The sequence below is a fragment of the Simochromis diagramma genome, unplaced genomic scaffold (genome assembly GCF_900408965.1).
Source record: "Simochromis diagramma unplaced genomic scaffold, fSimDia1.1 OVJJ01000141.1, whole genome shotgun sequence".
NCBI lineage: Eukaryota > Metazoa > Chordata > Actinopteri > Cichliformes > Cichlidae > Simochromis > Simochromis diagramma.
The window spans coordinates 551,685-573,473 of NW_024387350.1; the positions used below are offsets into that span (position 1 = coordinate 551,685).

Sequence of the window (21,789 nt, forward strand, 5' to 3'; positions counted from 1 at the left end):
TCCTGCCTTGTTGACGTGCTGCAGTGCTTTACAAACACATTATGTAACACTAGTGTAGGTGAATGTTCCTCACTGAGAAGCGCTGGTGAACGTGATCTTAGACCTGACCTCCCCTCAACAAGCTGCCGGATCAGAGCTCAATTATAAAGGACACCTGTTGGCCTTCATTCACTCACTAAAGGTTTCTGAGGGAAGAGAGCCCAACATGTATGCATGGCATCTGTAATGAGCGCTGGTCACATGCTCTAGATACCGAGGATAGATGTTTCACTGCTTCCTTTATTTCCTCCTGATACACTGCATCACTGTGGAGGTCAGTGAGTGCAGTGACTCATTGTCATGTTCGAGAAATCGCTTTTAAATGATTTGCCACATGGTGTGTTACCCTGCTGGCAGCAGCCATCAGAAGATGAGTACACTATGGCCATAAAGGGATGGACACAGTCAGCAACAATACTCAGGTAGGCTGTGGTGTTTGACTGATGCTCAGTTCGTGCTAAGGAGCACACAGTGTATCCAGAAGATTGTTGATTATATTACATCACCAGTCTTAACCTTCGATACCAGACAGGATGGATCCATGATTTTATGGCGTTTAAATCAAATTATGGCTGAATGCTAAAGCAGAAATTGAGACTCAGACCAGGCAACACTTTTGCAGTTTTGTATTGTTCAATTTGAATTGTAGCCTCACTTTCCTGCTCTTATCTTGCAGGCACCTGGTGTGGTCTTCTGCTGCTGTATCCCGTCTGCTTCACGTTTGACATGTTGTGCCCAAAGCGACTTCCACCGTGGTTCTACTATAAAAACATGAACAGACACAAATGGAGACTATAGTCCAGACTGCTCATTACTGACTCTGTTGAAGTTCAGGCTCTGGCTGCTGGACTGAAGTCTGCATGCACTAAGGCTTGTCGTCACTCTGGGTTGCTTGCTGACTTTGTGTTAGCATGCTGTCTGTGCTGATGTTTGCAAAGAGCCAAAGTTGTGTTAGCAGCATAATGTGATTGTTTGTGTCCTGGGTGCAGTTTGCACTTCACCATTGTGCTCTCGTTCTTTCGTGCAATAAAAATAAAGGTAATGTCGATGTCTCTGCTGCAGACCGGCCCACTATTTTCCTCCTCCCACACATGAACTGAAATCACCTCAATGTAGCTCAAGTTTGCAGTTGTTTTTTCTTTCCGTCCACCCAACCTGCAGATAATTGAAAAACCTTAACGCAAGTAACAACATCACTGCCAACATATTATTGAATTTTGTGCAGTAATACACCACATTACTGAAAAATGTAGTGTGATTACAGTAGCCACTGTTCTTCTGCGTACCTTAGTTGTAATGAGTGATTCTTTGACTTACTGTTGCCTTCAAATCAGCTCAAAGCAGTCTGACCCTTCACCCCTGATGTCTGACATCAACAAGACATTTTCATGCAGAAAACTGAGGCTCACTGGATATTTTCTCTTTTCCATCTGTAAACCGTAGTTTAGAGATGGGCGTGAAGGAAAATCCCAGCAGATCGGCGGTTTGTAAAATAGTCCTAGTAAAGTGTCTGGCAAGTGTATATTACTCTTTTCAAACTTTGTCTTGTTGTGACCAGGACAATCACTTTTGTGAATTTAATTGTTTCCTAAAGATAAATGGCACGGTGAGTGTTTCCACCAGGTCTTAAAAATAATTAAAACAGTGGAAAATATAACAAAAACATCATGTGCAATGAAATTTGGCTCTGATTTGGAGCATAAAGAAGTCATTGTGTGCCCAGACAATCTACAGGAAAGTCTTAATTTTTAAGCAAAATGTTATGTTTTATGAATAAAATAAGCTTTCGTTGTCATAACTAATAAAAATCACGGATAAGATTTTGATTGAATCCTGTAATTTGCAAGACATTTCACCCACTGTGAGGCCGCTGTGGCTATGCTATTATCAAAGTAGGAACAGATAGAAGGGACAATCACCAAATACTCATAGTGGGCATTATTCTTCCTTTTAAAAGAATTTTTAAGCTAGCTTAGGTTGTGTTGTGCGTTTGGTAATACAACTTCGGGTTTTTACTGTCTTCAAACTAAAGCCGTTCCCTGCCTCAGGAAAGAAAGATGCTCTTCGGCTTTAAACTTTAATAAATAATACTCACTGAAAAAACATATTTTCGACACTTTATTGAGCAGCTGTCCCTGCCCCATACCAGTCGTGGATCAGCTGTTAGTACTGGATAATTGAACAAAAACTGGATCCCCAGGACTGAATCTGCAGAGTAATTATTTGGCTGTGGGTTTCGACTTTTCCTTCGGCGACATTACAAAACAAACCAACACTTAAAGTGTTTTTGCAAAAAGGCTAAAGTGTTCTAAACTGACTTTTCTTCTGTCTACATATAGTGCAACCTTAAATTAAGACATTTCAGACTCCCAGGAGCCCCATGTAGTCATGTAAACACAAATACATTATCAATATACAACACAAATATTAGAAGTATCATCACTGTCCTCCAGAAACCACAAATAACCCCAAAAATCCTCCAATATTGAAGTGGAAGCAGCAGACTGAAGGATGGTAACTTTAAATAATTCATGCAACCAGTCAAATAAAATAAAGTGTTCTCATCAAATGTGAGCTTTCTGCAGTAATACAATACCAAAGTCAGACACAACAAGTGAAGATGGTCTCTCAGAAAATATAGACTTTACGATTAGAATGGCTAAGACAATAAGCAACAGATTATAAAAAGTATACTTCGGCTGCAGCATCTGGTTTAAAATGCTTTCACTCACAGTTGTAGATGAACTCAGTAAAACACCAATGATTTAAACCTTGAGTGGTTCTCTGAATTGGTCTGTTGGAAATATCTCCACATTTGTTGGCTGGATGGATTTACATGGAGCATTAAAGACTTGACACAAACATCCTGATGACTTTAACCAAATCCAGGATAAAATAATAATAAAGCTAGTAACATTTTCATCAGCTCAGCTAGATGCTCTGTTTAATGCTAAATGGCAAATGTTAGCATGTTTACGCAATAAGCTGAGGACTGATAGCCTTGCTGTGTGTTTTTTTTGCTTTCATTAGCCAGTGTTAGCATGCTAATACCCTAAGGTAATGTCCCATTCCAGTTAATTCAGAACTCTGGAGTGAAGTTATTCCAGAGTTAGTCTATTTCAGTACTAAAGTCAGAAAAGCACGACAAACAGGATTTGTTTCGTTTCTTAGCAAAGCAGAGTCATTCATGTCATCACTAGGAACACAGCATAATGTTTGGTTTTTGTGCTTAAAAATGTAGCTGCAGCACGTTCACGGACAGAGCGTTCTCACTGCTCTGTATATGGCTTATTTAGCAAGTCAGTAGTGGCACAGATAGAAAGTATTACAGTTTCACTACTTTTTCCATTCACTGCCACCATTTTCGATTTTTATATAGGGGTTTCTCCCACTTTATCAGTTGGAACTCCAGGTTCAGGGGGTGTTTGAGACAACGATTCCAACAGGGAATTCTGAAAGTTCGACTTAATCTGGAATGCACCATAATTATATTCTCATTAGCTTCAGTGGAAATGATCATGTTAGCACCCTAAAGTAATGCAGTTTCAAACCCCCTCAGGAATATTGCGTGTGAATAGTACTAACTTAGAAAGTTTAAGATACTAACATGCTACAGACATCCCTTTGAGCCTATACAAAACTGAAAGGTTAGCACGTAACACACAAAACTAAAGACATTCTCAATCCCAGTAGCATCAATAGCTTATTTTTATGGTGAATCCATTTAACTCAGAAGTCGGTTGTCAATGCTGAGAGTGATGTCACTCTTCATTTGAATGTATTCCAGTACTAAAGTCAGAAAAGCAAGGGATACCAGGATTAGTTTTGCTTCTAAGCAAAGTAGAGCCATTCGTGCATCACTATTAACACAGTGCAACGCTTGTGTTTTTGCACTTAAAACGCCCCTGCAACACATTTGAGGCTAGAGTCAGTCACAGATACACAACACTGGCAGCACGAATGAAAGTTTTACGGAGCGATTCGGAGCCACCATTTGGGATTGAGAAGTCGGGTTGGTGGGGCTGGTCTCACTTTCTATTGGAAATCCAACTTGAGAGGGGGGTCCAATTCCAACTGGGAACTTGGAAATTCCAACTTCAACTGGAATGCATCATTCGTGCAAATTAGCATGATAAACTGATAAGTGGTGATTTCTTTTAGTGCAAATTAGCAAAGGTTAGCATGTTCACATGCCACAGCAAGATATGGCCAACATTATCAATGCTAAAAATCAGCACAAGGCATTCCCATCAGCCTCACTTGTATAATGTGTTTAGTGCTAAACAGCATGTTAAACTAACACCCTTCTCATCAATTTAAGCAGCATTGTTTGTTGTGATAAATTGCAAATATTAGCGCAGTAACAATCTAAGTTAAAGACACATATATATATATATAACTCTTAGCTGAACTGCATTTTTTTAGTATTAAATCGCCATCATTACCATGCTAAAAAGCTAGACTAAAGACATTTATACCAAGTAAAAAAGTTCGAAGTCTCAGCAGCAATAAGCAAATAATACAACAATAAAACTAAAGACATTCCCATTAGCCTCAGCGGTTAATTAGCAAAAATTAACATATAAGCATACCGACTAAGGACATTCTCAGTAGTAGCAGTAGCTTGTTCTCACTGCCGATAATTAGCAAAAGTTAGCATGTTCACATAACAAAATAGGAACATAGAATACGATTAGCATCATACCTGCTATATTAGCATTGTACTGTGGAACAGTTAGCATGCTGAACTCAAAGTAAACAGTTAAGTAAACCTTCATATAGATATTGCCTTAAAGAGCTGCTAGAAATGCTGTCAACTCTTATTTTCTTCCTTTAATCATGTTTTTTTGAAGTCCGCTGCTTTTTTAAAGAAAATGTCTAAAAAACACCTTGTGTTTTAAAAGAAAAACAAACTATCTCACCCTCAACATTATCTCATCATCTCAATAAATGACCCTTACTTCACAGCATCTCGTGTTTCTGATTAGAACAATTTATAATAAAATTCGACTTTTTAAGTTCAAGGTTTCTGGAGGACAAGAGAGACAGGCAATAAATATGTCACACGGTTAAATAGCTAAGAGTTCAGTGATTATATGACGGGCTAAAGCAGGCAGGAATGCAGCAAAAATCACGAGCATGATGCAAAAGTTGAATAAATTCAAAAACGTTCCTTATCGGTGTGTTTTCAGTGCTGTTTGACATTCTCATACATAGTGCTGAGTGACAGTACCTTGGATACATTACAGAGCTTTACATCCATCGCTTTAAGAGTCCAGAGGATGGATAGAAGAGAAAAGGAAGAAGAGGAAGAAGAGAAATTAGAAGAGAAGGAGACGAAGAGAGGAGGACCAAAAGCAGGGAGGCTTTACAAAGAAGTTGTCAGGCCGAGGTAACCAAGAAAAGAGTGTTTGGTAGAGAAAGATGAAGAGGAGGAGGAGGAAGATGAAGGAGAGCGCTGTTTCAGAGAGATGAGGGTCGTGATCGGGAGGAGAGGAGACAAATCCCTCCATCCAGCGCGGTCGGACAGCGATGGATGAAGAAGAAGAGGAGGAACAGAGGAGGAGGATGCAGCAGTGTGAGCGCTTGGCGGTGTGTGCAGCCGCTGGACGTGCTTGTTCGAGCGCTGATTGTCTGCATGCACGTATGACCGGTGCGTATGCACGTCGGCGGGTGCGTCCGTCGCGCCCCCGTTGAAGAAGTGCGCAGCGTGTTTGACCTTGCAGTGCAGGCGCAGACTGTCCCGCCGCTTGGCGCTGTAGGGGCAGAGGTCACAGGTGAACGGTCGCTCCCCCGTGTGCACGCGCACGTGTTCCACCAGCTTGTTGGCTGTCCGGGTCAGGTGGCCACACCGGTCGCAGCGGTACTGGTTGCCCTGGCGATGACCCTGGAAGTGAACCAGCAGCTCCTGTTGCCCTGGAAACGACCTCTGGCAGATGCGGCAGCGATGCTCTGAGGTGCTTGTCTCCGGCTGGGTTGCCGTGGCAACTGAACGAGCACCGCTGCTGGAGGTGGAGGCTGTGGCAGGAAGGGTAACAGGGCATCTGGGAGTCAGGAAAGGTAGAGGGAGGAGTTAATGACCCACACATTACACGAGGATGCTGACAGAAAGCACGCTCACCTGCATCTAACATCAACAAATTAGTTTTAAATCCATTCAATGAAGAATTTAAATGTACCAATAAAAGCTCTACCTCTATCTTACTGGTTAGTTCAGTTTACTTCTTCATATCAGTAACTGAGCAAAGATTTAGAAACTGATTCTGTTCAGCCTCAACTTTCACCTCAAAGTTTTTTTATGTTTAAAGTACGTTTTATTAGATGTTTCCACTTATTTAATAAGTCATACACAGAAAACCTTTTGTAAGGTCGTATTAATGCCTCAAAGGAGCACTGCAGACATGATTATTTTTACTATTGATATGATAGATTTTTGTAAAAAGACTGTCCAAAAGATAAAATATCATCATCGTCATTTGTCATATAAGATTTGGGGTTGTTTCGCTTAAAAACAACTCAAAAATCTAAGTAAATTTAAATTTAACGATGTAATCATGTGCTGACACGTGGATGTGTGGTCACGTATCCGGGGGGGAGGGGGGTCGTTAGGGATCCTTACACCTACCTCACTTCGCCCTGAATGTGCGTGCAGACGTGAGCCCTCATCTCTGCCTCCTGATTGGTCGAGTGGTCGCACACGCAGCAGTGCAGCGAGAAGGATCTGTGCTCCCATTGGCGGTGTTCGGTCATGTGACTCTGGAAAAGGGCCTGTCCTTCGGTCTCAAAACCGCACACGTGACACCTGGAAGGCAAGGACACGACAAAAGCTTGTAACACATAAATGACGGTAACAGATATTTGTCTATGAATCTCCAAGCGGTCACAGCGGGACTCCCTGTGGGAGAGGACAGCAACCAATCAGGTGCAGGTTTTGGTTTTTCTAGCGTGCGCTTGGCTGGTTTTTACAGTTGGTTTTAACTTGTTATTATTTTGTTGTAATTATGCTTGAAATGCACTTTTGTTTTCAAATATATATGTATTATTATTAGTTTATTTATTTTTGTATTTTATTATATTTTTGTATTTTTATTCTATCTTTAATCTCAAGCACTTTGTTCAGCTGTTGTTTAAAGTGTTTTATGGATGAAGCTGGTTTGCATTTATATACACGCTTCAGATCTGAGAGGGTTTAAGAAATGAGACATAACACCAGGAAATGATTTCATTTCTCACTTTTAGCATGAAGAGAAGGTGAAATACATGACAGCTGGAGATAATCAGATCATAGTGAACCTCGTTTATGTAACAATGAGTGATTAGCTTGATTAGAGGGCACAGGTAGACAAACATCAGGTGAACAGTACTAACAGTTTCATGGTTCTTCCTTAAACAAACTCACAGAATGGAGCCACAAAAAACGCTTTCACTACAAGCAGCGACAACTTCTGCTTGACCTTGTTCGTTTTTCCATGTCCTCTTAAAACTCACCTCTTCATCAGTGTTTCAGTGTTTCATGTGTGGCAATAGTTCTGGGAGACAGGTGCTCCTGGTTTTGGAAGTTTTATGATGGTTCTCTATGAGAGAGGCGCTCAAAACCACAAGTCCCGTCACGAAAAGAGTAACGGGAGGACAAAACTCTCCAGGCTGACACCTCACAGTGTCTTTAATGTGGAAAGCTGAGAGAAAAACTACATTTCTCATTAAACGTAAACTGCAACTGTGAAAAAATGACCATAAAAACCCCATCGAGGATGCCAAAGTGCTGATTGAGTCCACCGCCATGAAGCATGGCTGAGAGCTGGCGCTCAAAAATAGGCTCGGGTTTAACTCTGTCAGATGCACTGTAGTTTTGTAAAACGACGCAATAAATCGCTCCCAAAAGTGGCAGCACGCTAATCCTGATCGAGTCACACATCCTGATGTAAGAGTGGAGCCCGAATCACAGATAAAAATCACAACAGAAGAAGAAGGAGCGGGACGCCGAGTACAATAGCATTCAATGCCTTTCACACTCTCAGTAACGGCTTTGTTAGTTTATAATGAAGCCATTTTTTATATTAAAAGCTTCTTTTTGAGTTGTTAGTGTGAGTGTAAGGGTTATGTTGTAGATGAAGTCAGCCCACTCTCACCAAAAACTCTTTTATGGGCAATTTTTTATTTGAATTTGGATTTCTTCAAATTGCAATTTTATTTTTAAAGTGCCAAATCACAACACTTCAAAAACAGATGCCTTATATTGTGAAGTAAAGGCCCTAGAATAATACAAAAGGACTCAATTAGTTTACCACACTATACATAGTATATGTGTTAGCCTGCTTACAGTATCCAGAGCGTACTTCATTCTTGCGTCACTTTCTGATCAAAGCCTTATTGCACACCACCAACACGTACACTCACCAAGAAGTATTTGTGTCGTTTTATACACTTGAGTTCCTGCAGATCACAGACACACTCCATTTTAATCCACCATAATTTGCTCCATGAAAATTGCCTCCAGGATGCCAAGGTTGTGTCTCCAAAATCGAGCCGAGCATGGATAAAAACTTTTTTAAAAATCCAGAGCTTTGAAATCTTTGTACTAATTTCTTCCTGCTAATGAAAAAAAAAAAATCTCCCACCGGTTTGTTAAACATCTCCAGAAAGTTAATGTTCAAAGACGCCTTCGCTGGCAGAATACACTGAGATGGAGAATCCGGCAGAGCTGCAGCTATGCAGGAAGATAAGCGGGGACTTCAGCCTCTCCAGAAGGCCAGAAAACAACAGCTCGAAAGCTTTACTGCTGGATAAAATGCTGTGACATTTAGGATCACCGTTCACAGAGCTATAAACAAGAGTGAGTCTCAAAACAGGCTGAAACTCAAAGATTAGAGATAGCTATATAGAGTCAGCGAGGAAGTGCACTATCTTAAAGGGGGTCCTCACAGATATAGGAGTAAAGGTGTACGTGTGTGTGTGTGTGTGTACTTGTTTAAGCATCTTTGTGAAGACCAAAACATGCCACTGTACCTGTGGGGACCAAGCGCCCGTCCTCACAAATTTGAAGGCATTTTTGAGGCTCAAAAATGTGGTTTTAGAGTGAGGTTACAATAAGGGTATGGTTAGAGTAAGGGGCTAGGTAAAGCATTATGTCAATTCAAAGTCCTCACTAAGATGTGAAAACAAGCGTGTGTGTGTGTGTGTGTGTGTGTGTGTTACCTGAAAAAGTAAGAGCAACCTGTGGTTTGGTGTCTGCTGAGGCTGGTTTGGGTTTCTGTGAGGAAGAAGAAGAGCATTCGTTTATTATTCTGCGTGATTTTTGCTTTTTACACACAGCAGAACTTCTTAATGATGAGCCCCTCTGGAAGCTATTATTGCTAAACCTCTGTGTGACTGTAGCCTCTGTCAGCGCACTTCACCACCATCTTTATTATTATAGACCCAAAGGGCACTCCAGTAGCAGCATGCATCCATAACGCAGACAAAGGCAGCATGCAGTCATTAAAAAGTAATAATAATAGCAATAATAATAATAATGATACAGAGACAATGCAGGCAAACTGAACACACACATTCAGTGAGAGTGTTTGCTGAGAGCTGTCAGTGGAGGAGATCAAAAGTGTTTGCGGTGGCTAAGAGCCAGCCAGGCAGAACACAGAGGGTGATAATCAGATCCAAATAAAGTCACGAGCTCAGACTTCATTTTTGGTCGAGCACCTTAAAAAGTTGAAGTTTTAAACTTTTGTTATGACGGTCATAAAAAAACATTTAAAAACAAAAAACCCCTCAGAGGTTGCAGTTCCTCAAATGGCCACTTGAGGCTGCCTCTAGAAGTGAGTAACTTCTCATAGATTTGTGTTAGAAACAAACACGTTTATTGCATCAAAATTTGCTTCTTATTAAGGCTTAAAGTTAAATACCTGACCTGATGCAAGCAGCTAGCTGTTTGCAATGACTTGTGGTTTTTATAAATTGTTAGCCAATGAGCACACACTTTAAGCGCTATATAAGAATCGGTCCATTTAATGGTTTTATAATCTTGCATTTTGGTATTACAGGATTTACCAAAAAACCTCTGCTATTCTTCTATTAAACACAACCCAAAATAAGAGAAAAGCTTTGACACAGGTCAGATCGGAGAACCAGTTTTGAAACCACTGCTGGCCTTCAGGCACAATGCAGGTTTATTTTTCCAACCACAGAGCTACGTCTATCCTCTTAAACAGTCTCTGCTTCACCCCCACTAACCTTAATAACTGAACTGGATTCTGATTTCTAAATGGACTTATCTGACAAAGAATACGGCCGGCTCTGTGGTTACTTGTAACCCATGGTTACATTTTTTATGAAACTCTAGGTTTTTTTGTCTGGATTTTAGCACTAACGAGCAGGGAATATGAATCGAGCTCTTGGTGACCCCAAAACGCCAAACTCAAGGCTTCAAAACAGGTCCACAAAGCAGCATGTGACAGAATTAGCTATGATGATACTTAAAATCCAGTCTGTCTAACAGAGAAACCATGAACAGGTGGTCTACAAAAGACTTTCTCAGTGGTTTATAGCTTACTCCAATCGATGGAGCTACCTTCATATTTTTACAATTAATACTGCAAGACTAGTGCCACAGCTCCATGTCTTGGTCATTAGAAGTTTGAAGTTGTTACAGACTATTAGATAAACTTTATCATTCTCAACCTCTGAAGTAGAAATTCAGGTAAACAGGTTTTTGCACAAAACAGTGTTTTACATCTGGACTCAAGATTTCAATTAAAATGAAAATAAAAATCTGTTACTAATAATACTGATGCACAAATAAAAGCATGAACACTTTTTATCCTGATATGTAACCAAATGCTATAACCAACCAACAATATTCACTTAGTCTGTCGGAAACACTGAATAAGTGCGTATCAAACGCATGCAAATGTTTCCTCTTGTTTCATTAATCTTTAATAGAAACAACAGTGACCATCACTTAAAAGTGACACTTTATATTTGGAAGCTTTGTTTTTAGAGTCATGCCTCATACTCTCCGACTAGGGAGGGATTTAGAGTCAGACTAATGCATTAAAAATTCATAACATCACCGGGCTTATCTGTAAATGCTGAAGTGCGCGCTGTTAAAAAGGCAGCTGGAGGTTTGGGAGCTCGCATCCTTGTACCTGACATCCTTCCTGTTGTGCCAGTGTTCATTGTAAATTTAGCTGGATCACTATTTCAGCCGTCAGCTCCTTTAATCCTTCCACTCTGACTGACAGTGTCAGATTCCATCACTGCAAATTACCCCGAGACTGGCAGGCAAACACATCAATGACAACAACCCATAACGCCGTGACTCATTAATAAAAAAAAGAAAAACACCTCCAGGAGACGGTTAATAATCAAGGCGCTACACCTCCTCCAGCTGCAGAGCATCCTCGCAGAGTTCCTGTATTTTCATGTAGACACTGTGACACTCATGTAAATCTTAACCTGTGTGTGCAAACCAGGTTATTATGTCAGTGTGATTAATTAACAGAAAACTACAAAATAAAGTGTCAAAAAACATGGAATTCTTAAATGATGTCATTAAACTTGTTGTAGTGCCTTAAATTTACCAGGTAGTTGCAGTGTGTAACTTAACCAAGCTGTGTTTTTAGTAGCTAAGCCTGACCAAGATACAAGCTTTCAATTTTCTACATCAGCTCTCCAAATAAAGAGACTTTACATCCATGCACTATATCATGGGTAGGCAACTCCAGACCTCGAGGGCCGGTGTCCTGCAGGTTTTAGATCTCACCTGAATCAAATGATTAGGTCATTACCAGGCCTCTGGAGAACTTCAAAACATGTTGAGGAGGTCATTTAGCCATTTAAATCAGCTGTGTTGGATCAAGGACACATCTAAAACCTGGACTTTGCCGACCCCTGCACTATATAAAAGCAGCTGGGCTGTGGTTACATTCAGGATCTTTAGCAGAGGTCATCTAACTACTGGAAACTTCACCTAGACTAAAGCCTTGTTCATAATTTCTCTATCCCTAAGTCCGCTAAGGGACTGCAGTTCCACTGGAGCCAAGTTTTTGTGACTGCATGGACTCATCTGTGGATAATTTGCATTACAATCCACCAACTCCGCCAGCAGCCTTCAAGCCGCTCTGGCGTGTCTCCTGGTTTTTGTGTCTGCGTCAGGAGCGGGGTATAACCGAGGTTCAAACTTTTCTCGGGCCTCTACAAATAGTGAGACCTTGATAGCGGAGAGGCTAACCCCCAAAAATCGATTACACTGTGCACACAAACGTAAAACTCTGTTTCTTCACAGCTCTAAAAGTAAGACCGTTTCGCCTTGTGTCTGATCCCTCTCCCAGCTGAGCCTGCAGAAGTCATCTGCAGCATTTAGAAGCCTGAATGGTATGCATGTGCTGCAGTGCGTGGATACAAATGTCTGGGCTTGCTGTTAAACGCTGTTGGAAATGAAAAGTGAAAAATTGAAAGTCCATTACCAAGTGGAGGAGTTTGGGAGCTGATCACTGCCGGGGAAGAGCGGCGCTGGTCGTCGTTACCCTTCAAAACAGGACTACACAGAGAGCAACACGCACACATACAGGATACCGTCATGACTGAGGTCAGAGGTCAAAATATGCCGCTGATAGATGGAAGTGTGCACTTACCTGCTTCTGATGGGTGGAGTCATCCTGTCCACCAGCTGACTGTTGGACTTACTGACCCTCTCTGCAGACAAGCGACAGAAAAAGAAACGCATTCGAGTGCAAACTGAAAAAAATGATGCAACCTGTGTGTTTGGCTAAAACCCAAACAGTGGACAATGTGCACTTTTCTCTCTGCAGCTACCTCCACCTCCAAGGCTGCATGTCTCTGATACGCACGGTTTCTTATCTGTTGTTTCCTAAAGTCTCGGTGTGCTCTCTCTGCACCAGCCCGTCGGCTCACACAGCTGCTTCTTCCTGTTTAAAGGAAGTCAGCTGATTCCATGTGCTCGCTTACAGGCAATCACTGGGGTTTTCACTATGTTACTAGTGAAAAAACCTCCAAAGACCTGCACAAAACTGAGCATATAAATATTTCCAAGGAAAAAAAAAAAATCTCTGAAATTCAACTCACAAATATTCAAGAAAGATTGTGTTTTTCTGTTTATTTGTTTTTTTGACAGCTTTATGTATTCTTACATTTGATGTTTCGGCATCAAGGAGCAACTCTGACCAGTGAAAACACGACAATCAACTTTAGATTTAATCTAGGTTAATATTAAAGCTTGTGTGGTTACCTGACAGTTGGTGCAGCAGTGTGGACGCCAGGTTCACTGACATGTCCTGCCACAGCACTGCTCTGAGGCACTGGTCAGCCATCTTGGCTCCAGAGGTAAATTGGTCTTCCATCTTGGCTCCAAAGAAGAGCTGCTCCTCCATCTTCACCCCGGAGAAAACCTGGTTCTCCATCTTGGCCCCTGAAGCAAACTTGTCCTCCGTTTTGACTCCAGAGAGAAACTTGTTAGTCACCTTGACTCCAGAGAAAGGCCGCTCGGCAAACTTTGCTTTAAAGAGAAGCTGGTCCTCCATCTTGGCTCCAGTTAGAAGGTGGTCCGACATCTTAGTTCCAGAGACATCCTCCATGTTCACTTGAAAGTGAAACTGTTTGGCTCCAGAGACTGCACTGTCTGCCATTGCGGAGACAGGCGGGCATCCTTCAGCACAGAACTTGCCTTCTACTTTAAGGCCAAAGAGACACCGGTCCGCCATTTTGGCTCTGGGGTGCAACTCCTCGGCCACCTTGTTCCCAGTGAGGCCCCGATCTTCTGTTTTAACACTGAAGATGTGATGATTGACCATTTTCGGGGCAGGCAGAGCAACGTCTTCTGTTACTATTTGACTCTGGGCTACTGTGTCGACTTCCATTGGCTCTTCTTCTTCTTTGAGTCTCACCACATGGCCATTCACTTCCTGACGCTCTGTGATTGGGAAGAAATAATAATAAATGATTAGAAGCAGTGTGTGAAAGTTCATTCAAAGCTAGAGAAGGTAACATGTTTTTGACCTCAACCAACAAAAACCCAAAACAAAACAGACAGTCCAGCTGGACTCTGGTACCTGAGTTCTGGTTCCAAGCTATAGAACCTCTACTTTGTGTTGTTCACCAATACAAGTGAGTAAGACGTCCACACCAGAAGGCTTATAACTGGGAGCGCAGGGCTGGAATCCAGCGCAAAGCCAACAGTCAGAAATGACTTACAGTTCTGTGCAAAAGTCTTGAACCACCACTCTTTTCTCTCTATATTTGCCTCAAAGTCAGACTTTCTTATATTTTGTGGTGCTGAACAGTAGTTCTCCAGGCTGTCGGAAGGTCTTTCAAAGTGTTTCTTTGTACACTGCCACTTAATGTGCAGACCTGTGAATCATTCAAGCATAAAAAGGCACCTAACTCAAGGGATGAACCAGTGTTGTGGCTATACAAAACAGACAACAGACAACGTGGCAAATAACCATTTTTAATCAGTGTCTTTAGGCACTTTGCTACCAGCAGCCTGTTGCAAGAACACACAATTATTTGTTCCTATTTTTTAGCTGAATCTATAAAAAATGTTAAGAAATAACACAGTTTGACAGGCGTAACATAGCACTTTTGCACTAACAAGATCATACCCAAAGACTTTTTAGCTAAAACCTTGGCATGTCTAGACATGGTGTGCAGTGTATCCTTAAACAAATCTGGGAAATCGGGAAAAGTGGAGGACAAAAAAAGAAATGGCAGGCTTATCTGAAAGTCATGTCCTTAAGAAACAGCAAAGACCTGACACAGGAGTCGAGAGATGCACTTGGACCTTCAGTTGATTGATCTACTGTTCACTGAAGCCCCATCAGAAATTGTGTGAGTGTTAGCGTGGCTCTCAAGAAGAAATTCTTGAGAAACAGTGAGAAAAGCTGGGGCATGCCAAACTACATAAGAACTGCACTAAAAATCAGTGGCACTGTGTGTAATGAGATAATTAATCAAAATTTAGCAGCGTCATTTGTCAGCAACAATCCCAAAACACATCCAATGCACTCAAAGTATAGTTGGATATAAAAACACAAAATGGAACATTATCAGTCATGGATTGGCCTCCTCAGAGCTCAGACCAGAAGAAAACAGAACAAAAAGAAGAAAGATCCAAAGGAGAGCTTTGAATGTCCTGGAGAACTATTCCTGAAGACTACTTCAAGAAATGACAAGAAAGGTGCCTAAAAGAATAACTGTGGTCATTCCAAAGTTCATACAACTGTACAAACTCTGTTATTGCCTTATATACTGTATGCTGTGCATCCATTTCCCTACATAACATGAAAAAATAAGGACTGGCTCAAGACTTTTACACAGTGCTGTATCTCTCATCACAGTTTTGGCGAACTCGTACCTGCTAGCTTCCGGAGCAGATCTGAAGCTAGCGTGTCCGTAGCGGTATTGCCGTCAGGCGTGTGCGTGAGGGACGGTGGCTCGGGACTCGCCCCGGGGCTGTCCGGTGAGAGAGCGACGCCTGGCTCATCCTGCTGCTCCGCTTCCTCTCGGCTCCCAGGATGCATCTGGGCCTTCTGGGTGGCCTCTGGAGACAGAGAGTGATTTGATTCAAGTTAACTGTAAACAGATTACTGCAGAGGTCAAATTGCAGCCTGATAACTGCACTCAAGCCTTCATGAGAGCGCACAGGCTCCTGCAACACATGCCCGAAGTACGCGGACACCTACACGCTCACGTCTCTTCATTTCCAGCAGATAAAACCTGCAGCAGGAATTTACTGCAATGGGAGTTAAACTCAGAGTAATAGTATTCAACCGGAGAGTGACATACTGTATCACCCTGTTTTAAAGACCTGATATTGGATGCTTGTTTTTTTATTGATTTAAAAAATCTTGTACTTCATGTTCTTGCAGCCGCCCACTTGCTTCAGATCTGTGAATGACGATGGTCTCTGAGGTCTTCTGGGCTTTCAGTTGCTCCAAAGAGCAGGACAAAAACCTGAGGTGAAGCAGCTTCTGGTGTTTACTCCTCAGTCTGCCTGAGGAGAGCCGTGAAAGAACCTTAAAACCTGCCTGTTTATTCTGCTTATGTTGCCTTTTACTGATTTTATTTGTCTTTATTAATGTCATTATCGTTATTCTTTTTCCACCATTTTCATTTCCCGGGTGCCTTGGCATAGGCTTTTAGCCATCACTCCTTGGATGTTGAATGCTACCGTTCTGTCAAGGCCAAAATGTGTTCCTTTGCCTCACAGCTGTTTTATTTTTTTGTATTAAATAAAATGAAGGCAAAATCATCTTCATTATTTTAATTCTATGATTTCATAAGTGCAACATAACATGCTGTTATTGTATTAAAAAGGCAAAGTTAAAGTAGCAAATAATCGTAAAAAGTCCGCAGGGTACTCACATGTGGTAAAAGAATATAATTATTTGCACCTATTAGTGATGCTGATGGGCTAATTTATACCTTACAGGCTGTGCCACCACTGTTATAAGGCTCAGATATGTTCTGCGGCTGAATACGTATTTTCTTTTAGGTCAAAAATTCCTTTTTAATAATAACATTTTCTGATCTCTGAAGTGGCTCTACATCAGTATGCTCTGATTGGTGTGTTTGAGTATGCACCAATAGCCTTAGTAGACCTTGAAAACTCAGGGTGAGACAGCCTCGTCCTTTTTATTTTTCATGTTAAACCTGAGCTGAGTGGAAGATAGTGAAAATGCATTCAGTCTTAGGTGGAGGCACAGTATACCGCTTTGTACTGAAAATTACTGAAACATCCTGTGGAATAACCCATGTATTATAGCCATAATTACATGTGTTTCATGGATGTGGAGAAAGCATCCAACCGTGGCCCTCATTATTTCCCGTAGGGGGTGTTTCAGGAGTATGGGATATCACGTGTTGTTGTTGCAGGCCATCCTGTCCCTGTACAAACACAGTGGAAGGTGGGTTTGCATCCAGATCACCTCTCTGCTCAGTTGGGCTCATCGAACGAGCTGAACCAGCTGGGTGATTTGCACCCAGATGTGAAGTGGAAGGAATGAGCACCTCCAAGTTTGAGGATGTGATTCCCAGCAGGAAAGGGATGACTGCCCCATGAGCGTAACTTTGTGCTGAACACTGGGGGGGAATCTCTGTCTAAATAAATAAATAAATCTGGATAAATTCCCAGATGATTAAACATGCAACTATTTTGCTGGTATTAACTGAAATGAGTAAAGAAAAGTAAAGGGGTTATATTGGCTGGGTCTGATTATTGGAGGGGTCATAACCCTCCTAACCCCCCTGGAAATTATACCCCTGGACTGCCCAATCCCAGTGAATACAGTGTGAAAGGGAAGATTGATTGAGTTAGGCTTCAGCTCTCACGTATGGCCACAGGCTGTGTGGAGTGACCAACAGAGTGAGCTATCTGCATGAGGAGTCTGGGCACTCCCTTAAAGACAGGGTGAGGAGCTCAGTCATTTGGGAGCTCCTCCACATCGACATCTGACAAGGATGCCTCCTGGGTGCCTTAAGGGTGAGGTGTTTCGGGTATGTCTATTGAGAGGGGACACGTGGAGATCATCCACTAAATTGCCAAAAGTATTTGCTCGACTTCCTTCACACACACATGAACTTGAGTCAAATCCCATTCTTAATCCACAGGGTTTAACATGAAGTCTGCTCACGCTCTAATTCATCCCAAAGGCGTTCTGTCATGTTGAGGGCAGGGCTCAGTGCAGGCCAGTCAAGTTCTTCCAAAACCAAAACCGCTCATCCATGTTTTTATGGACCCTGCTTTGTGCACGGGTATGCAGTCATGTTGGAACAGGAAGGGGTCATGCCCAAAACTGTTCCCACAAAGTTGGGAGCGTTAAATTGTCCAATATGTCTTGGTGTGCTGAAGCATTAAGAATTCCTTTCACTGGAAATAAGGGTTCAACTCATTAGACATGTACCGTTCTCCTGGCAACTGCCAAACCCAAACTCGCCTATCGGATTGCCAGACGGAGAAGCGTGGTTCGTCTCTGCACACTGCTCTTGAGCTTATCTGAAGGGCACGTGACGTTTGGAGGTCAGTACTGATACCTTCTGCAGAAAGTTGGTGATCTCCGTGCACTAGGCACCTCAGCACGTTCCCACTCCCAAAGCATAACATGTTACTGTATGTGACAAATCGTCGGTATATTATGCTTTCTGCCACAACATGTTCCTATGTTATGCGTTCAAAAACAGGAGGAAACATGAGAACCGTTTGGACTCAATCTGCACATGTACATTTATTTTACTTTAATCGCTTTGGAAAACACTATCTAACACCATTAAGGTTATGGCTAGAGTTAGGATTAAGGTTAGGGTTAGGGCTGGAATACACAGCTGGAACGTCATTCTATTGAATTTCATCCACATACCTTTTGTGTTCCCATGAGACATGACATGACAAGTTGTCAGTATTTTACGCATTGGGAATGAGAACGGGCTGCACATTACCACCATGGAGTCCGCTGAGCTCCTGAGAGCGACCCATTCTTTCACAAATGTTTGTAGAAACAGTATCCATGCCTAGGTGCTTGTCTTTATACACCTGTGGCCATGGAAGTGACTGGAACACCTGAATTCAATGATTTGGATTGAATACATTTGGTGATATAGTATATGAGCTGGTTTTGCTTGTGAACACGCCTGTATCCCACCAGAACAGGTGGAGTAGGTGGCCAGGAAGAAGGAGGTCGGTTTACTTACTAACCTTGTATTATGTTTAGATTTTTCTTTATAAAGCGTTTCACTTTGGGATAAACACCGTGCAAGTTATCATATATATTCTTTTATTTTTGGCCATTCTTTGCCTTCCTTAGGTAAGACAGTATAGGGAGTGACAGGAACGTGGACGACACACGCGGGAAATGGGCTTGTTGTTCATTTATTCTTGTATTACTGTATTATTCTTGTGTAATTATTGTTTCACTCCACCCACGCAACTCCATTTCCCACGACAGGACAGTACAAAGATCTGTCCACATACTTTTGTAGTGTTTGTGAGCACAAATTAGCATCCACAAAAATGACATAAACAAGATGCAATTCTGGACATTAGGGGTGGAGCTAACCATCCTTTTCATTATTACATAATCTGCAAATCAATTGATTGATTAGTCATTAGGCAGCAGCTCTAGTGCCCACTGTGTGTGTGTGTGTGTGTGTGTGTGTGTGTGTGTGTGTGTGTGTGTGTGTGTGTTACCTGACAGCCTGATGAGGAGGTCAGACGCCATCTTGGTGCTGACATCAGGGCTGAACAGAGAGGTGGCTGCTGGGAAGGGGCTCGAACCTGCGGCTTGTGCGTCATCGCCTGTGTGTGTCTTTGTGTGTGTGTTTGCAGGGTGTGCGTGTCGTTTGGCTGCATCAGAGTGAGGCTGCAACACACTCGACCCACGCTTCATTTTCTTTTTCCGTGTGTGAAAAAAATAAGAAAGAGAGAGAGACAAAGAGAGAGAGAGTGAAAAGGGGAGTCAAAACTCAGAAGAGAGGAGGGCAAGAGAGGAGGAAGAGGAGGAGGAGGAGGAAGGTAGTGGTGCTAAAATAAGACGAGTGTGTTCTTCAACATATGGACGTGAGCAGAGCATCGTAGAGAGAGGAAACGAGGGTGGATTTGATCTTCAGAGCGAGCTGTTGCTGGCTCTCGGTGACCTGAAAGAGAGAGGAGGGAAGACGAACGGAGGGGAACGGGACGAGAGAGGGGGAGGAAGAGGAAGCAGCGAGGATGCAGGGCGAGAGAGAACAGGGGAGAGGAAGATAAAGGGAGGAGGAGGAGGAGAAGAAAAGGAACAAAGTGAATCTGTGAATAATAAATTATTGAATGGATAAGGCCCAATAAGGGGATAAATCATCATCTGTTATCACCATGGTAACAGACCCTGCCTCGTCACCTCCTGCCCTGACCTTCCTGTTGAAAAACAATAATCGTCACTTGTGATCAGTGATCATCAATAACTACTCCGCCTGTCACCGCCTGTTAGCCTTGGTCACTTTTTGCCCCTGAAAGGAAAAAAATTGACTGCATCCCAGGAAAATACTTTCATTTGAAGGCTAACAATAAAGAGATAAACAAATAAATAAATAAATACAAATGTAATGAATAAATAAATAATAATCTATAAGCGTCCCATTGTAGGAATGTAATTTAAATAAAGATCAATGAAAAAGTAAAATAAATTATCTAAAAATTGACATGCCTGTGTCTGTAGGAATATCTACGTAATTTAAATGTGCAAAAAAAAAAAAAAAAAAAAGAATGAACACATGAACACAGGCTGCAAGAACACACGTAATTTAAATGAACATGATTGTTGTTGAAAAAACTATTTTAAACAATAAATCACATTTCATTTTAAAAATGTAAAAAAGACCCGTCAAAATATCAGCCCCAAATCAAAATATTTTAGCGCCATGATGACTCAAAACTACACCAAAAAAGTCAATAATCAAGAAATATTGTGCAAATAATAATATATATATATATATATATATATATATATGTGTGTGTGTGTGTGTGTGTGTATAAAAATTATTTTCTATAGCAATTAAATAATAATAGTAAATAATAATAAAAAAATCCTGCTAAATTCACTGCTTCATCTTTTTAACATTTAGGTCCTTGTTAATTAAAAAATTGCACTAAATAATTTTATTTAATAAATCAAATGTGGCTGGCAGGCTCTTCATTGCCTCGGTTCACTCACTACCCCCGTCGACCCCGTTTCGCTCTGCCTCCTGCCTCCGTCTCTAAGCGACACCGCGCGGGCTGCTGCTGCCGCCGCATCCGGCAGGGAGGCGACAATCATCGGGCACCAGCTTCTCCACAACACCCCCTCCCCTTCCCCTCACGTCCCTCTCGGTGTCGGTCGGTCGGTCGGAGTCAGAGCCCCCGGAGCCCCGCTGTTAGCTAGTTACCTCCCTCCTCCTCCTGTACAGCCCCCCCCAACACCCCCCCGCAACATGGCTGAACGGCACTCCGACTCCCCGCCACACCGAGTCAGAAAGTCATCACGCCATTTAGAGCCGCCTAACTGCCAATTTACACATTTTTAACGGTTTTCCCTCGCGCTGCCTTCAGTTATGGGGAACAAGGGCAGGTGTCAAGAGTCCAACGGCCCCCCCCACACACACCTCCTCCCTCCCTCCCTCGCCTATCGATCTCCTGCAACATGGCTGAACGGTAACCCGACCTCACGAGACCTCAAAAGTCATTTTCACGGGTCAGTTACCAACGATACCCAGGCACGGCTAGTACCAACCCGCCCCGGGACACCACGGTTCTCTCCCAGCTTCCCACCTCCTCTTCCCTCCGTGACTTACCGGCACCAGGGGGGGCAGGTGGTGGTGGTGGTGCAGTCCGGGGCATAGCCTATATATAGACTGAAGATCTGCTCCGTGTTAAATTTCCTCTCGCTTTTCCCGTGGCCACATCATCTCCCCGCGGTTTCCTCATCCAGAGATGTGAAAGTTAAAATTAAAAAAATGACAACAGCGAGGAGACGATCCGTCTGTTCCCCGAGCCCGAGGATGACGGGTCGGTCACCGAGCAGGGCAGATGGAGGTTTCCGCCTCCTCCTCCTGCTCTCTCTCTCCCTCTCTCTTTCTCTGTGTGTGTGTCTGTGTGAGGGAGATGCAGCGTGTGTCTGCACAGGGCACATAACATGTTAACAGCCTCCATCAGCACGAACCATGAGGAGAAACCTGCATGTTGGATACTCTTAAGGGGGACATGATCCTGCAACTGCTCCACTGTCTCACTGAATA

General features: G+C 42.5%; 1 protein-coding gene across 2 annotated transcripts; it reads right to left on the bottom strand.

The window, feature by feature from the left end:
* Positions 1-2,144: 2,144 nt before the first annotated feature.
* LOC120718488 (zinc finger protein 827-like) lies at positions 2,145-21,553 on the bottom strand. Of its 2 annotated transcripts, XM_040007025.1 has the most exons (10): positions 21,346-21,553; positions 19,232-19,433; positions 15,404-15,589; positions 13,280-13,960; positions 12,882-12,959; positions 12,666-12,726; positions 12,498-12,571; positions 9,235-9,289; positions 6,665-6,841; positions 2,145-6,083 (listed from the first exon to the last, which is right to left on the bottom strand). In XM_040007025.1, exons 2-10 carry the CDS (start codon positions 19,428-19,430, stop codon positions 5,408-5,410), a joined length of 2,187 nt encoding a protein of 728 aa, XP_039862959.1. In that variant the 5' UTR covers positions 19,431-19,433; positions 21,346-21,553; the 3' UTR covers positions 2,145-5,407. The 2 variants fall into 2 exon arrangements, with proteins under 2 accessions (XP_039862959.1, XP_039862960.1); XM_040007026.1 differs by lacking the exon at positions 12,882-12,959 and having other exon boundaries at positions 19,232-19,677.
* Between the last annotated feature and the right edge of the window lie 236 nt (positions 21,554-21,789).